The sequence below is a fragment of the Populus nigra genome, chromosome 5 (genome assembly GCF_951802175.1).
Source record: "Populus nigra chromosome 5, ddPopNigr1.1, whole genome shotgun sequence".
Taxonomy (NCBI): Eukaryota; Viridiplantae; Streptophyta; class Magnoliopsida; order Malpighiales; family Salicaceae; genus Populus; species Populus nigra.
Genome location: NC_084856.1, coordinates 20,294,456 through 20,310,744, shown reverse-complemented (window position 1 = coordinate 20,310,744; position 16,289 = coordinate 20,294,456). Strand labels below are relative to the sequence as shown.

Sequence of the window (16,289 nt, the reverse complement as noted above, 5' to 3'; positions counted from 1 at the left end):
TATATTATTTTAATATATTTCTAAATAAAAACCATTTTAAAAAACCATTCAAAACAACCCACATAACCACATTCAATATCCATATCCACATTGAATATCTAGTTGAACTACTAACCAAGATTTAAGGTAACGGTCAACGGTCTTTGCAGACTTACCATTACAATATAAATAAAAGATAACAGAGCCTGGTGGCGTGATGGGACTTTAAGTTGGACTATCGGCCCTTTTCCGGTGGAATTCAGGCTTTCTTCAGTCAAAAGACATCAGATATTTCCATGATTTCAGGTTTCAATCCGGCTAGGCCGTGCTTTGACTGCAGTTTTCTCTTCTTAAGCCAGCATACATGGAGACAGACAGAGGACTGCTAAAATGTAGACTTGGTTGCATCACTCACTACACATTGTCTAAGATCCCCTTGTACACCATTGTTGCTATAGACATCAAAACTTTGATAATATTTGATCCATGCCCAAGATTTTCACGACTTTGTTGTAGTCTTTTGTGTTCAAAGACTAGAAAAGTAAATGGATTTGGAGAATATTTTTTTTATGTACAAGTTATACTATTAATGTTATTATTATTATCGTATCATCACTCTACCAATAATATTATAATAACAACTAATATTATTGTCACTTTCTCACCGTAAAACCACACATATTATATTATGATCGGAACCATTACTAATTATCATTTTTATTGTTATTTTTTTATTATCACCTTTTATTTTAATATATCATCGTGAATTCAACTATTACTATAATAATCATCACTATTAATGGTATCATACTAACCATTCAATTTTTAAAAAGCTATATATAATAAACAAGAGATATATAGTTTTTGATCTCATAAAAATAAAAAACAAAAAAAGAAAGATACCAAGCATGCACCTCCTTAAAACACATGTCTGTTTTTAAAGCTCAGCTACTTTTATTTTATTTGTTTTTGGCTTAAAATCACTATTTAGGTGAAGTTTAAAGGCATAGCAGTCAATTATTATCTAACACTATTTTTAGTAATGCTACTCTTGATTCCCAACGGAGCACAGCACATAGCAGTGCAGTCATCAAATACTTGGCTTTTGGGTTCAATTATATTTGTTGACAGAGCTCTACTGAGACTGGGTTGTGCTTGCTCTTCGAAATTTGAGGTATAATTGAAGTCCATAACCAGCAAAGCTTTCTGTAAGAGAAGTTCAAAAGGAACCTGAGAGAAGACTCGAGCCCAACAATTTGCCTATAAAACTAGTCCCTTTTCATCAATCTAAAATTCCTACAGAAGTCCATTTACTTTTATCGGGCCAAGCTCCCTTGTTGCAATTAGCAAATACCATTCCTGAAGTTTAACTTAATTATTCTCCTGCGGGAAAAAAAAATTGAATTTTTTTCCTTTGAAAATGAACACCTTTTTATATATATAAAAAAATAGCACTATAACACGATATAAAGAAAATTGATGAAATAACACTCTTAGTGAATGTTGCCATTGGAAAAATACAAAATTCAATTTGGTTTTTATTTAGAAATGCAATATTTCAAAGAAATTATAAAATAGCCTGGACAAATTATGACGAGAAGAGAAAAAAACACAAAAAAACCCCTTAAGGTGCAATGAAATCTTGATTATGGCATTACTAACCCCATCAAAAAAATCTCTATAAGATAAATTAAATAGCATAAAGAAAGGTGTGAAGAGAGCGGGCCATATTTACTGTCAAATTGGAGATTTATTATTGGAGATAGTATGAATTGGAGATTTATTATTTATGTAATGTTTATTTTTTTATATTTTTTTTCTCTCCTATCTACTTATCATAAGTTGTGCATGTCATTTCATAATTTCTTTAAAATTTCATATTTTTTAATAGCAACAAATTTAAATTTTGAGTTTATCAATCGTGATATGTATAAATTAATTATACTATTTTATTATTTTTTTAAATGTATTATTTCACTATTTTTGTCTTGAAAACCATGCTTATAAGCAAAAATAACAATCAAATTTTGTATGATTCTTTAATTCTCTCTGTTTTTTTTTTTAAAAAAAAACTTGAAAACTTAAATGAAGTTTTTTATATAGTTTGGAAATAAATCGAAGACCACCCAATAAAAAATAAAGAAAAAGAAATTAAAGGTCAAGTGCTCTCGTAACTATCCAAACTACACACTGCACCATGTCAACTACTGCATACCTTTTTCAACAATTGCTTTCTATCCAGCTATGGATTGTACAAAATGGAGCTAAATCCTCGTAAACTCAGTCGACAGCTTCATGCATTGCAAACCAATAACATTTCTAAATCCCACCATATGTAAAGTAAAGAAAGCACATGTTGGCCTTGAAATGACCACACCACACTCCCCCTGCATTACAAATAATATTGCCATCTTTTTTTAGTCAACCACTACATAGTAATCCTATAGGATTAGCCAATTAATTAAGCATTTATGTATATAATATATACATTTTCCCTCTTGAGACAAGAGTAAGATTTTAATATTTCGGCCCTTCGTCTGCTGATGAATTGCACGCATGCCTATGATTTGAATATTGTACCTCTTTTTTCAATTGAAGACTTTGACTAGTTTTTAAACCGGCTTAATTCGGCAGGGTGATAAAAAAAAAACATTAATTTTGTAAAATCTTGTCAAGACTTTGCTAAATCTGATGGAGGCACCAAGAAATTTTTTCAAAAAATTATTGACCATTGACCTAGTTTAACTGCAAGTTAATCTAACAATGAAGACTTTTTTTTTAAAGCAAGTTTTCGAGTTAAATTTAACAAATATAATATTATTTATTCTTGCATTATTTACTCTTTTAATTGGGTTTTAATTAAACCATCTATATCTAGATTTGTGTGTTAAAAAAACTTCATAAATTTTTTCCTCAAAATTAAAATCCTAAATAACAATGTGAAAATATAACAAACTCGCTTCCATTTGCATATGGATAAAGCACTCAAAATATTCCTCGAAGGAACATAATTCAAGATAGCCTTATGGCAGCGGTGCAGCAAGAGAGGGAATGAACCAACTTGTGCCACGACAAATTACATGGAAATATTTAACTTTGCTTGTGAAGTAAAATGGAGGCATTCTTTTTTTTTTTTTCCCGTAATGAATCTTTAGGGACAATAATGAAACGTTCATGTCATGACACGTCTGCTTTGTGTTACATTATACCCATATACAACTGTCCCTGTTTTATGTAATAAAAAGTTTTGTCCACTCACTCAAATCTCTGCATTTCAAAGATACTTGTTTGGGACCCCAAAATATATTTCTACATGGAGGGAGATCGTGTCTTTTCCTTTCCAGTCAAGAAAGTCTCTGACCTCTCTATAATTTTAGTGTAGTTTTTCAATTAAATACTTTACAGTTTTTATTTATTTATAAAAATATCAAATATAAAAAACATTCCAGTAACTTTCTTTCAATCAAAATTAATTTTCATCAAACAAACTGTCCTTATTGTCTGGACGGATGATGTGATCAACATTTTCTTTTTTCTAATTCTCCATGCCATCTTTTGATTCTACGTCGACATGTTTGAGACCGGGTTGATCCGCATCATTCAAGTGTAGTTGGTGCATTTGTTATTGGACCACTAAAAAGTCAATATTCTTTTAAAGTATAGTGGGTGCAGAAAGGTAGGCTCTCGTGGGATCATGGATCGCCAAATGCTGGAAGATAATAATATGTGTTGGCTGTGATTCTTGGAAGACGATATTTCCTCTACCTTTCCAAGTTTTAACGTCACGACTGCGAAGAAACCCGCCCAATGGAGTCGAAGTGACAGCTTGAGTGCTTCAAATTCTTCTTAAATTATTTTTGTGTGGATAGACACACGACACAAGTGCTCTAAATTTATCAATTTATTGATATCAAATCATTGTAAATTTCTTAATCTCAGCTTGAACGATCTGCTTATAGCTTGATCGAAAGTCTTTTTAACTAATTTTGTATCCATAAATTGATTTAATATCCCGTTAATTTAATCTCTAAATAGAAAAAAACAAATGGTGTTTGTGGGTTTAGGCAACAAGGGCAAGCTCTAAATAGAGGAGGTGGGGTGGAATACATGAGGAAATACTTTGGGAAAATCATAAAGTAGGTAGGCTAAATATATGATCACATGGTCTCACTGGCCCTCGTTTAAATTACTTTCCTATAATTTAATTGATAAACGATCTTCATATCCTCAGATCAGTCTCTAATGCTGCTCTAATCATAATTAATCACTTTATTAAATAGAGCAACGTAACACCAAAAAGGGCTGTCAATGGGCCATTCTATACACAGAGGTTGATGAGACAAGCACTTAGGCAACTAAAGAGGATGGTTGGGACTTGGAAATTGTGTATGATTTCAAGTCAAATTCTACCAAGTCAGGTGAGTCTGAAAGGAAGCTAGCGGGAAGGCATGTGAGTGGGGTATAGGTTCATAATCAACATGAAGCCCACAAAAAGTCCTGGATTTGATAAGGCAGGAAGGCATATCCATGCTTAACAGATTGACAAGGATGAGCAAAACATGATTGATTGCTCTTGAGTCACTGCACTTTGGTGTTTTTCTTTTCAGTCGACACACATCTGTTCTTGAAATTATGTAATTGCTCGCTGGAGTATATATATATATAGAGACTGCAATAATGTTGCCTCTTGCTAAGAAAAAAAACTAGTTTCATCCTTATAGTTTAGTTAATTTTGTTTGCATAGACTAGGTCGAAAATGAGGGTATAAATCTAAAATATGGATAATCCTAAAATTCCTAAATCTTCATTTATATAGTTAATATCTCATGTAAAATCATAATTCTTGATGCGGGCCTTTTCAAAATAAGAATCCCAAATTGCATGAGCGAAGAATTTCTCCTCCTCCTCCCCTGGATAAGTGTTCTTGGAAACGAGGGTTTGATAGCAAATATTCAGATCCCTGAGGACAAATTATTAGAATACAAAACTATTCGGCAAGTATACGTAATTAACACACAAACAGGACCTGAGAAATTAAAAAAATGGAAAGTAATTAAGAATTCTGTGGGGGAGACAATAAGAGAATAAAAGCCACCTTTTTGCTTTGATTAAGAAGATATCAGTAGAAGATATCCTGGAGATCTGTCCCATGACAGATTAACTACTAAGAAATGATTCTAATATGGCGAAGATGGTCAACATGTCCTTAATTAATTTACATGCGATCATGGATAGCTAAGACTGTTCATATCTGATGAAAAGAAATCTTTCAATGATCATGACGATGAACTGTAAGAACACAAGTCTTAATCAGTAGAGCTAAGATATATAGCTGACGACAATTGGCTACTATGAAACCATGTTGTGTATATGTTCTTCCACCCAACGATATTGTTGATTAATTAGTTGATTTTCTTACACAAATCAATCGTAACCCTTTCATGCATCATGTTTTTATGCAGCAGCCTTAAGATTTAAATCAAGGTTAGGATTTGATTTCACAGCTTTCTAAATCAAAACTTGGATTCAAATGGAAATAAAGATTAATTACATGCGAACTTTTAAAAGATCACGTACACTAAGTATTTCAAGAAAAAATATTAATCATAAAGAGCATTATAAGGCTATAATTAAGCAGCTATTCAACTCTCTCTCTCTCTCTCTCTCTCTCTCTCTACAAAAACAAAAACTTTTAATTATGCCTCGTGGAAAAGCTAGCCATTAATTTGAAAGACATCAACCATTTTCTCAGAACATTTAAATGGAGCTCTCTTGACCTTCATGGAGGTGATCTCTTTTGCTGATATTCTTGATAGGAAATTAAATCTTTTTTAGGTAAAACATGATCAATTCCTGATAAAATCATTTTCTTTTAAATTTAATTATAAGTTTAAGGTTGTTATTTCACCAATAGAATACTAATAAAAAAAGGTTGATTTAAAGAATAGAGAATGCTTGGAAAAGAATTCCTTTATTACAGTAAATATAAATCTTTCTTTTTAATTCCTTTCACTAATGATACATAAATATACAGGATGTATTTTACTTAAAATATGAAAAAATAATACAGGACAATATTAGTCATTGATTTGAATTCAAAGACTAAGATTTGACAAACATAATAGATCATATTTCATGAGAGGATTAACTTTATTTTGTTTTTAATGAGAATTAACTGGTTTATTTTAATCAATAATTAAAGGGTCAATTATCCGATGTAGCTAGTGTATGTAGAAACACTAGTTCCATTATCAGATGATTTTCAATAATAAAAAAAAATTCTCGTGAATGCATCAAATTATATACACACACGATAATCTAAAACAACCTTGGTTTTGATGCATAAAAGCAGATCCAAAAAAACTATTGAAATAATAAAAAATAAATAATAGGAAAAGGGTTGCTAATTTTATGGATATACATGTGTTTACGTGTGTGTGCACGAGGGTAATAAACTTAACGTGTGTGTGTGTGTGTGTGTGTGTGTGTGTGGTAAAAGAATTAATGATAAATGGGTGATCAAACACCCACAAAATCTCCAACATGATTTCCCTATACTCTACCAATATATATATATATATATATATATATATATATATATATAAAGCATGCACCTTTTTGGATTTAAATGAGAGGAAATCGAGAGAAGATTGAGCGGAGATTTGCCCCTAAAAAAACCTAGGGACCATTTGGTGACTAGGTGGCTAATTATGCTAGGAGCAAGAAGTTCTCCAATAGTTGTGCAATAAAAAATGATATACAAGACAATGTGCTCCTACTTGATTTGCTAAACACCCAAACATGTCTTCATACTAATTATCTATCATCTCGCTCTCTTCTATCTATCTATCCATATAAATATGTCGAGGACATTGATAGTCTGCATTTGCAAGCTCTAATTCATTCTTGACGAGGCTCCCTCTCTCTTCCATCGCTGCTTTCACTTTTCAGGTCAGTTTTTTTGAATATTTGCTCTTCTTGTACAAGTTTATACTCGTGCTATGGCTTTTTGAGCTTGTGTTTACTTTCATTGTTGAATACCTCTCTATGTGTATATATGTGCATGCATGAATTTATCTCATGTTTGTTTGGCGAGAAAAACATGAATGAATGGAGGATAAAAACCATTTCGAAACTGAAGTAAGGGATTTTTGAGTCCCTTAGTCATTAGGGTTCGCATCTTGGATATCCCTTCTACATTTCTCTTCTACATACAAAAGTAGCAATCTTTTTCATGAGAGGCAAGCTATGGTTAGATGCAATTTAATTCACACTATACGCATCTACCATTAATTCCCTTTTCTTGCTTTTTCCAACTTAATTGTTTTTTTGAGTGCTGATCTTTTCTGTCGAGAAAAGAACCCTTAATTTGCTAACAGTAGGTTTATTCTCGTTCTTTGAAACGAGGCAGTCCTTTTCCTAAGATAGGACTTGAACCCTTGCTTTAATTCTTCTTCTTAATTTATTTTCCACTGTTATCTTTCCTCTCACTGCTAGCCATGTAGTGCATAGTTACATAGGCACTGTACGTCTTTGGAAATTAACCCTGTCTTGATCTTACCATTTAGCAAAAAAATGGTATGGGAATTCTCATTTCTCTCCAAGTTTCCTGGCACTAAAATTAAGATAGCAGTGATAATAAAAAATAAATATATATATTTATTTGTCATTACTTCCTTCTATAAGAATTATTGTAGCTTGGAATTGATGTCCAATACCTTGTGCTTATCATCGAAGCACAGTAGACATAGCATATGTAGCAAAGAATTAGTGAATATTTTCAGTGCCTTTTTCTTATTAAGCAAAAGAGGAGTGTGTTTTTAATTCTAAGGATCGAAATATTATCCTAAACACATCAAATCTCATGATTTTTGGGTCATATAACTGCGTAATTTGCAGCACTAAACACCAAAATACCCCTTGTCATCTTCCCCGATATACTTTGGCCCATATCTTGGTCTTGTCACCTCTACCTATCCATCTCCATCTCCGACTAGGTTATTGCAATTATTTTTTGGTTGATTATTGTGTGATAAACTTTTTACTGTTAAAATACCCCATGACCCTCCTCCAAAAACACCATTTCAGTTGAAATTATCTGCGTGTTAGAGCTTATAAATGCTAGACTGATGACAGGTAATCTTTGTGCATTTCAAGACTACGAATAATTTATGTTCATTCGGCTGCATTAACTAGGATTTCGTGATCTATAATATTCAATCATGAAGTGGCATGCAAACTTCTTCTATAATATTCAATTATTTTGTTCGGGAAAAAAAAAAGTTTTAGGGTTTACCCTGTCTATTTTATATGAGAAGCACATAACGCTTCCAAGTATTAAGAATTAGATTAGTGATTAGATCTACTGACATGCTCGATAATTAGAGCTCGTGTGGGTTGTAATCTATCTTGATTAGTGAGTAGATGCCCTTGCCAGGTAGGGTTCACAACCTTCATTTTTTCAGCCATTGAAAATTAGAAGATCAATAATGATTATCTCCTTGAGATGAGATATGCCACACAAAACCAGCACATTGATTGTCCTTATCCTTGGATTCTTGTCTTCATATGGGCATGCTAGTATATGGCAGTGGAGGCATACAATGCAAATAGCAAGGCTGTTAACATCTCATCGTCCCATCAATCACATAAATTAAGGATGTGGATGTCTATATATATATATATATAATGCATATTTAATGCAGCAAATAAACGAGGAGATTTGCTCTCCTTGTCAAGATAGAATATAAATACGTACAATCACATTTAATTACAGCATAATCTCATCCATGAAAGGAAATTATTTTGAAAAAATCATTAATTAGCGCCCGTATCATTAATTAAAAAAAAAACCCATTAATCTTTATAAGAAAAGGAGAGAAAAAAGAAGAAGAAGAAGAAGAGCATCTCTAGGTATAAATAGGCTAAGACTTTTGCACATTGTTTTGTATTGTAGTCATTGTAGTTAAGTATCTGTCCATCGCACATGGTGGGTCTCATCAAGGTTTCTTATGTTAGGTTTCTTTCCATTAACGACACAAAATCTAAAATATTCGTCTCGATTAGATTGTTAGATTTAAATAATATAATAAAAAATCACACCAAACTCAAATCTATCGATATATTTAACCATTATGGGCATTCTACTCGGTCCTCCATGGTAGTAAAAACCCTTTTTTTATATATATATTTCATGCTAAAAGATCTTGCTTCAACTTTTTGCCCTTTTCTTGATTTGATCTTTTGGCAACTCCCCTCGACTCCAAATGGTGAAAAAGAGGTTCCTTTTCACGGAGACGTATTTGGCTAAGGAGACAAAACCCTTTTCATCGAGCAAATAGAATAAGGTCACTTCTTGTTGCTACATTTAAATCATGGACCCAATACCAAACACAACACATCAACGTGTCCAAATCAAAAGGTTGATAAAGTTAAAGAGCATACCAAAACTTGTGGCGGACCTTTCAGATTGTGACACTCACAATGAATTCTTCTTCTTTTAATTTATTCTTGTTTCGGGTGGTGTTGGAAAAATATTAAATTGATTTTTTAATGGTTTTTAATATACTTATATTAAAAATAAAAAATTATCTAACATGTTTTTAGCTATAAAAAAAACAAACTAAAAAGGGGTTTGGAGGCTTCTAAAGATTGAAAAACAAAACAATATGTCCTCAATTTTGATTTTATTTATTTACGATGTGACACGATGCATTACCAATATTGATATTGATAGATAGATACCCGACCATGATCCATCTTATCATTTCCTTTTCATTCACAAGTCGCGACCTCTCCAGCGAGTCTCCTCTTCCCCACAACCATCAAAACCATCCGTACTGTTTGGCACACCGCAGTCTTCACCTCACAATGGAGTGCTTCTGTGGCCATTAGGGTCTCCATATTTATTAAGACAATTCAGAATATATATATATTTTTTCTAATTACAAGAATCTCTATATTCATTAGGGTCTCCATATTACAAGTCCCAGAACAGTAGGAAAGCAGAGGTCTTTAGGCCTCACCAGGAATGACTCTCAATGAAGGAAAATTCACCGAAAATGACACAGCACAATTTGTGAAAAAATAAAACCAAAAGGGGGTTTACACAGAGGAAAGGCAAAAAACTGAGAATTGGGTTTTGGAGAATGCGAAAGAAAGAAACTGAAAGGTATGTATGATAGTAAGGGAAACAAAGCAAGATACTTCTTCAATCAACAAAAGATATCAAGCCGAGTTTTCATGTAATCATAGAATCCGAAGTCTCTCTCTCTCTCTCTCTCTCTCGACTTTTCTTGTTTTTTTACAGTCTTTTTATTGCATTCTGTGGATTTATCTGTCAGCAAGACAACCCGGAAATGTGTGATAAAAAAAAAACAAGAACGGAAAACCAGAAAAGCCCAGAAACAGAAAGGTCTTTCTCTAATCTCTCCTTTCCTTTCGATCTCTAAAAATGAAAAAAAGATGCACAAAACCCAAGATTTTATAGGCTTTTAATTAAGTGATCAGAACAGCTGAGTAATCGCTTTCTCCTTTCAGGTCCTCTTTCTAGCTAGCAACCTAGCGTGTTTTATGTGCTGTGTTGTTTCGGTAGTACTGCTGACAATAGCTTCTTAGGCTCACAGCAGCTGTTGTGCAGTGTTGTTGTGCCTATAGCTATGCTACTTCTTGTAGTATCACAGCCTGTCTTGATTGGCTGGTTCATGGTTGGTTCTTTCCTTTACTTTTATAGTTTCTCTTGTAAATTTCACCATTTAATGCCTTTTTACAAACTCTCAACGAAAAACCCAGAAAAAGAAAAAGGAAGTAAAAACCAGGCTCAACCGTGTTATGTTCACGTGGCTTTACTTTAATGCCTATAATTAAGTACAATTCTAGCTGTCGTTCTTTTCAAAAATTCAATTCTTTGGCTTAAATTTGGTTTCTTTTTATAACGTTTGATTCTTTTGAAATTTGCTCCCTTGGTTAAGTTTCGTTACTCAAACCAGTGTCTCATTAAGCTTTGCTGCTTCTTTTTTTTTTCTTTGGCTTTTCTGTTGCAGAGGGAAAGGAAAGACTGCTGCTTTGCTGCTACATTACAATCACAGCACACAAAAGAGAACGAGGCTAGCAGTATTTGTAGCTAAAACAACAGCCAACACTAGTTTTCTTGTTTATTGGACCTAGCAGCCACTCGTGTTTGATGCTCGTGCGCTTGCAAAATAAAGTAAAGATATAGACTTTTTTTCATTCACATTATCCAGATCTCGGGACCCTTTTAACCATTGGTGATATTGACATTTGTTGCCATTTCATTTATTGGTGTGGTTCAATTTTTGTTGTGTGCGTGGCAGTGTCACCTTTCCTTCATCCGCCATTTTCTCTTATTAGCCAACCAATTGAGTTTGGAATTGTGTTCCGATACATAGCGCTTAAGGAGCATTGGTTTTGATGGGCTTGTTTTAAATGTGCAGAAAGGTGTGCACGTTGACTCTTGAGGTGCTGCAATACATAATTAAAGGAGGGGGCGGTGATTGATAGTGGTTTTTGTAGTGGAGGTGTTGGTTACTCTGCATGAATATCAAGGTACATGTTACTAGGAGCTTTGGTCTTTGTTTATTCCATTTGATTATTATTGTCATTTCCGGATTTTAGGTGTGCCGATTTATAGTTATAAATTATTCGTTTCGGGGTCTTTCTTATATTGGTGATTTAGAAAATGCTTATGAATAGCTTGTGACTTTGTTATTGGTGGCGTTGATGTTAGAAGTTGTTTCCTAGTACTTTCCTAGTAAATGCAAACTTATATTGTTTTCCATATTTTATACAGTGGAACTCGGTCCGTGAATTGTGCCATTGGTGGGTTTATATAGGTGGTTGTTAGTACTTGATATGGTTAACTAGAGAAGGGCGTGTTGAGGACAGTGGTTTTTGATGTGGAATATTGGTCTCAAGTACTTGGAGAGATGCTGAGCTCTGATGAAGGAAAGCGTGATCTGTTCTATGATTCTGTGGATTACTTCGAATCGGGTTGTGATCAGTTGGAGTATGATATTTGGTTGACCGAGCCACAAAGTGTTGAGGAGAGACGCCAAGGTTTTCTACGCGGAATGGGTCTAGATGGGTTTGCTTCCAAGAGACATGAGAATACAGGGTTGGAGAGGATCACTGAATGCAGTGGGGCTGTGTCAAGTTCTTCAGTTCCATGTACAAATGTTGAAGAGGTAAATATCGTTAGTTGCAGTGCTGGTAGAGAAGAAAATTCTGAAGCCAATTGTGTGGTTGATCAAATGAGTAAAGACAAGGTGGACAAATCGGATGTAGCTTCTGGAAATGAGAATATTGGACCTTTACTCGATTTGCAAGGATGCGAACAATGTGAAGAAGAAAAATGTAAAAAGTGTGATTCAGGAAACAGTATAATGAAGAGTTGGTGGAAACACTTTTTAAAAAATAGCAAGGAGGAAAGAGTAGGTAGCTGTGTATCTGGGGTATCGAAGTTGGATACTGAAGCACCAAAAACAAACAGAACGAAGGTGAAGCAGAACAAAAAGAGTTGCATGGAGTTTACAGGGGTATATATGGGACAGGAAATTCAAGCTCACAAGGGCTTCATTTGGACAATGAAGTTTAGTCCAGATGGGCAGTATTTGGCAACTGGGGGTGAAGATAGGATTATACGCGTTTGGCGTGTTACATTGGTGGATTCATCTTGCAAGTCTTTCCCATCTGAAGGACATTGTGATAGCAATCTGAAAGAAGCCAAGTCTAATAATTTGAGTACAAAGAAAGGAATGTATTCATCTGTAGTAATTCCTGAGAAGGTTTTCCAGATTGAAGAGACACCAATGCAAGAATTTCATGGTCATGCCTGTGAAATTTTAGACTTGGCATGGTCTGATTCAAACGTGAGTAAATCGTGTAGAAAACTCAGTTTGATTTACATAATTGTCAAAATAATAAATCTTTGATCAATATATATGAAGCTAAATTGGTAATTTCTGTTGCAGCACCTCCTTTCATCTTCAATGGATAAAACTGTTCGTTTGTGGAGATTGGGTTGCAACCATAGTCTGAACATTTTTCGCCACAGTAATTATGGTAATTACAAGAAAAGTTCCTTCTCATACCTCTTTGATCTGCGATTCCATTATCATTTTTGCAAATCATTTCATATGTTCTCTTTCTTTTTCCCCCTTTCCAGTTGAATCTGTTACGTGTTAATGATTTCTAAGCTGACTCTGCTTCATTTCTTTGAATGGCACAGTAACATGCATTCAGTTCAATCCTGTTGATAAAAACTATTTCATTAGTGGCTCCATCGATGGAAAAGTTAGAATTTGGGGAGTGTCTGAGAAGCGAGTTGTTCACTGGACTGATGTACGAGATGTAATATCTGCCATAAGTTACCAGCCAGATGGGAGAGTATGATTCTGGTCCTTATTCTTTTCATATTATACTCCATCTAAATTTTCCACACTTTTATCATGCTAACTTTTTTTATTTTTGAGCAGGGGTTTGTAGTTGGTACCATTAAAGGCACTTGCCGTTTCTATGAAGTATCAGGTAGATATTTCTTCTACGTTGAAGTGCTTTACTTTTTTTAAATTCATCCTCCATTCATCCTTCTCTTAGAGGATTTTGAACTGATTTTTTATGGTGTATAGGTACTGATCTCCAGCTTGAGGCAGAAGTACATATTCAAGGCAGAAGGAGAACCTCTGGCAACAGAATAACTGGCATTCAGGTTTTACACTTGAATCCCTTTTCATTAGAAAGTTGAACTTGACATGATCTTGTTCAGTATTGACATTTGATATCATCTCATCTTGCAGTTTTCCCAGGAAATATGTCCAAGGGTTATGATCACATCCGAAGATTCTAAAGTTCGTGTATTTGATGGGGTTGACATCGTTAATAAATTTAAAGGTAAAATATGCAATATCAATTCTTTTCAAGGGTTATTTGGAGACCCTTTACTAATTTGTTTCTGATGTACATTTCCTATTTTGAAGTGCCATTTCATCTTCTTTTGTTTAATTTATGGTTGTGCAAAGAGATGCTCTAGTTGTTTGTTCTATTGGACTAGTGATCAAGAGCCATGTGTTGTTGTACAGTAGAATGCATATGGTAGTTTTTAAAGGTCTAAAGTGTCTTGTGGGAGGCCCTTTTCGTGAGAGACATGCCTAGCTTTCTCTGCTTCATGCTTGGTAATATCTGCTCAGGATGATCTGGCATGAGATCAAATAACTGCTTAGTCTTCTGGGTTTTTATTTTTTATTCTTTCCACAGACCAGTCTCATAAGAATCAATATTTTCAAGTACTAGAAAGGGCCTCCAAGTCCCTTCCAATGCTCCTATTTTATGAGTTTCCAACGCATTTCCACATACATTCCTGGTGATCTTATCTGCATTTTTTATAGCACCATATTCATTGTTTGCTGTTCCATGTGGTCCAGTCAAACCTAAATTAGCATTTTTTTTTATTGATTATTATAGGTCTTCCAAAGTCAGGAAGTCAGATGTCGGCTTCGTTTACTTCAAATGGGAGACATATAATCTCGGTTGGAGAGGACTGTCGTGTTTATGTATGGAACTATGATGGCTTGTGCACCTCATGGTCTAAACACATAAAATCTGTGAAGTCCTGTGAGTTTTTCTTCTCTGAAGGCGTGTCTGTTGCAGTGCCTTGGTCAGGCACGGGAACAGAAGTGAGAGGCCTGGGTAGTAGAAGAAGTTTCCAGAGTCATGCGCAAACAGAGGAGATTGCTTCCTGGAGGAAAGATTCAGAACGGTTTTCTCTCGGTAGTTGGTTCTTCATGGACGGTCGATGCAGGGGAAGCTACGCAACATGGCCTGAGGAGAAACTTCCTATGTGGGATGTACCAATTCTAGATGCTGAATATCAAAATCAGCAGATCAAAAGCCTTCATGAACAGCAGTGCGTTAACACCAATGACCACATCTCTTTATCAGAAGCATGGGGGCTCGTGATTGTGACTGCAGGATGGGATGGAAAGATCAGGGCTTTCCACAACTATGGATTGCCCATCATGCTCAAATAGATTCAAGCAATCTTCCTGGTCTTGCTAATGAAGTTTACTCGAGCACTGTGTCTCCAGATGACATATGGTGTCATCCAAATTTGGGCCAACTTGTGATTTAGCCAGGTCCATCTTAGTCTGCAGGTAAAATGATCATGATTTTGCAGCTTTAAATGCGAACCCCACGACTTCTATTGTAAATGTTCCCTGCTCTAGTTCTTGTACTCACCCCTGTTCTTGATAGAATATCCTCAAATCACCAGCAGAAAGAGAGTCACTTGACATGCTTTGTAACTTGCATGCCATTAGGATTCTGTGGTCACATGCTGCCTATCGAGTCATGCCACAGTTTTTTTCTTAAAAATCTTCACTCCCTATTTGTGAATGATTAACATGTATATGGTATGAAAAAGAAATACAGTCAATTTTTTCTTTTGTTAGGTGTCCTTTATCCTCCTCTCTTTTTGGCCAAATGTTTCTTTGAACTTTAAATATATAAAAAAAGGGAATTCTTGATTCTTGATGTTGGTAATGCAATTGTCAGCAGAATAGTGAAAAAAATAATTTTTAAAAAATGATACGTAGCTTGTAAACTGTTAAGGAAATTACAGGTTCAGATTTTAATAATTCAAAACTTAGCAGACACTATATATATAAAAAAAAACCACAATAACTTTGAAAAAAATCTTTGAAAATACATAAAAAGATAAAAAAATAGATTAAAAAAAATCATGTTTGAATTAACTCGAGGCAAATCATGCACTAGGTAATGAAATTAAGATAACCCAACAAAATAAAATTAAAAATCTAAGCAAAAAAAACAGAAGATGTTGACACATATTATTTTTTTTAAACTTATAATGAGTCATTATTCCAGAAATATTATATATAAAAAAATAAAAAAAGTTAATTCTTAATAAATTAAAAAAATTTAATATTATTTTATTTTCACCGCACGCGCGCGTGTTTATATATATATATATACATACATATATATATATATATATATACATACATATATATATATATATATACATACATATATATATATTGATTTCATTGCAATTAATATTTGTGTAGAGAGTTTGCATGATTACAGCACTGACGAGGTGATGATACATTGCAATTACTTCCTGCATCCTTACATTTTTCAGCTTCAGTTTTATTCAGATGCAAGGCCTTATTTATTTCATTTTAACGAACAGGGAAATTTATTTATTAAGGGCCCAGCACATAAACTCGTAAGCAACAAGCTCAGAGACCCATCAAGAGCCCATCAGAAATCCA

General features: G+C 34.1%; 1 protein-coding gene across 5 annotated transcripts; it reads left to right on the top strand.

Moving 5' to 3' along the window:
* The first annotated feature begins 6,823 nt into the window (after positions 1 to 6,823).
* On the top strand, positions 6,824 to 15,437 carry LOC133695209 (uncharacterized). 5 transcript variants are annotated; one of them, XM_062117094.1, is made up of 12 exons: positions 9,862 to 10,150; positions 10,323 to 10,393; positions 10,519 to 10,685; positions 11,022 to 11,185; positions 11,433 to 11,544; positions 11,789 to 12,866; positions 12,969 to 13,059; positions 13,226 to 13,383; positions 13,473 to 13,524; positions 13,626 to 13,705; positions 13,794 to 13,887; positions 14,458 to 15,437. In XM_062117094.1, the coding sequence occupies exons 6-12, from the start codon at positions 11,925 to 11,927 to the stop codon at positions 15,021 to 15,023; spliced, it is 1,983 nt and encodes a 660-aa protein (XP_061973078.1). In that variant the 5' UTR covers positions 9,862 to 10,150; positions 10,323 to 10,393; positions 10,519 to 10,685; positions 11,022 to 11,185; positions 11,433 to 11,544; positions 11,789 to 11,924; the 3' UTR covers positions 15,024 to 15,437. The 5 variants fall into 5 exon arrangements, with proteins under 5 accessions (XP_061973081.1, XP_061973078.1, XP_061973077.1 ...); XM_062117093.1 differs by having other exon boundaries at positions 9,862 to 10,223; XM_062117097.1 differs by lacking the exons at positions 9,862 to 10,150; positions 10,323 to 10,393; positions 10,519 to 10,685 and adding an exon at positions 6,824 to 6,930.
* The last annotated feature ends 852 nt before the right edge of the window (positions 15,438 to 16,289 follow it).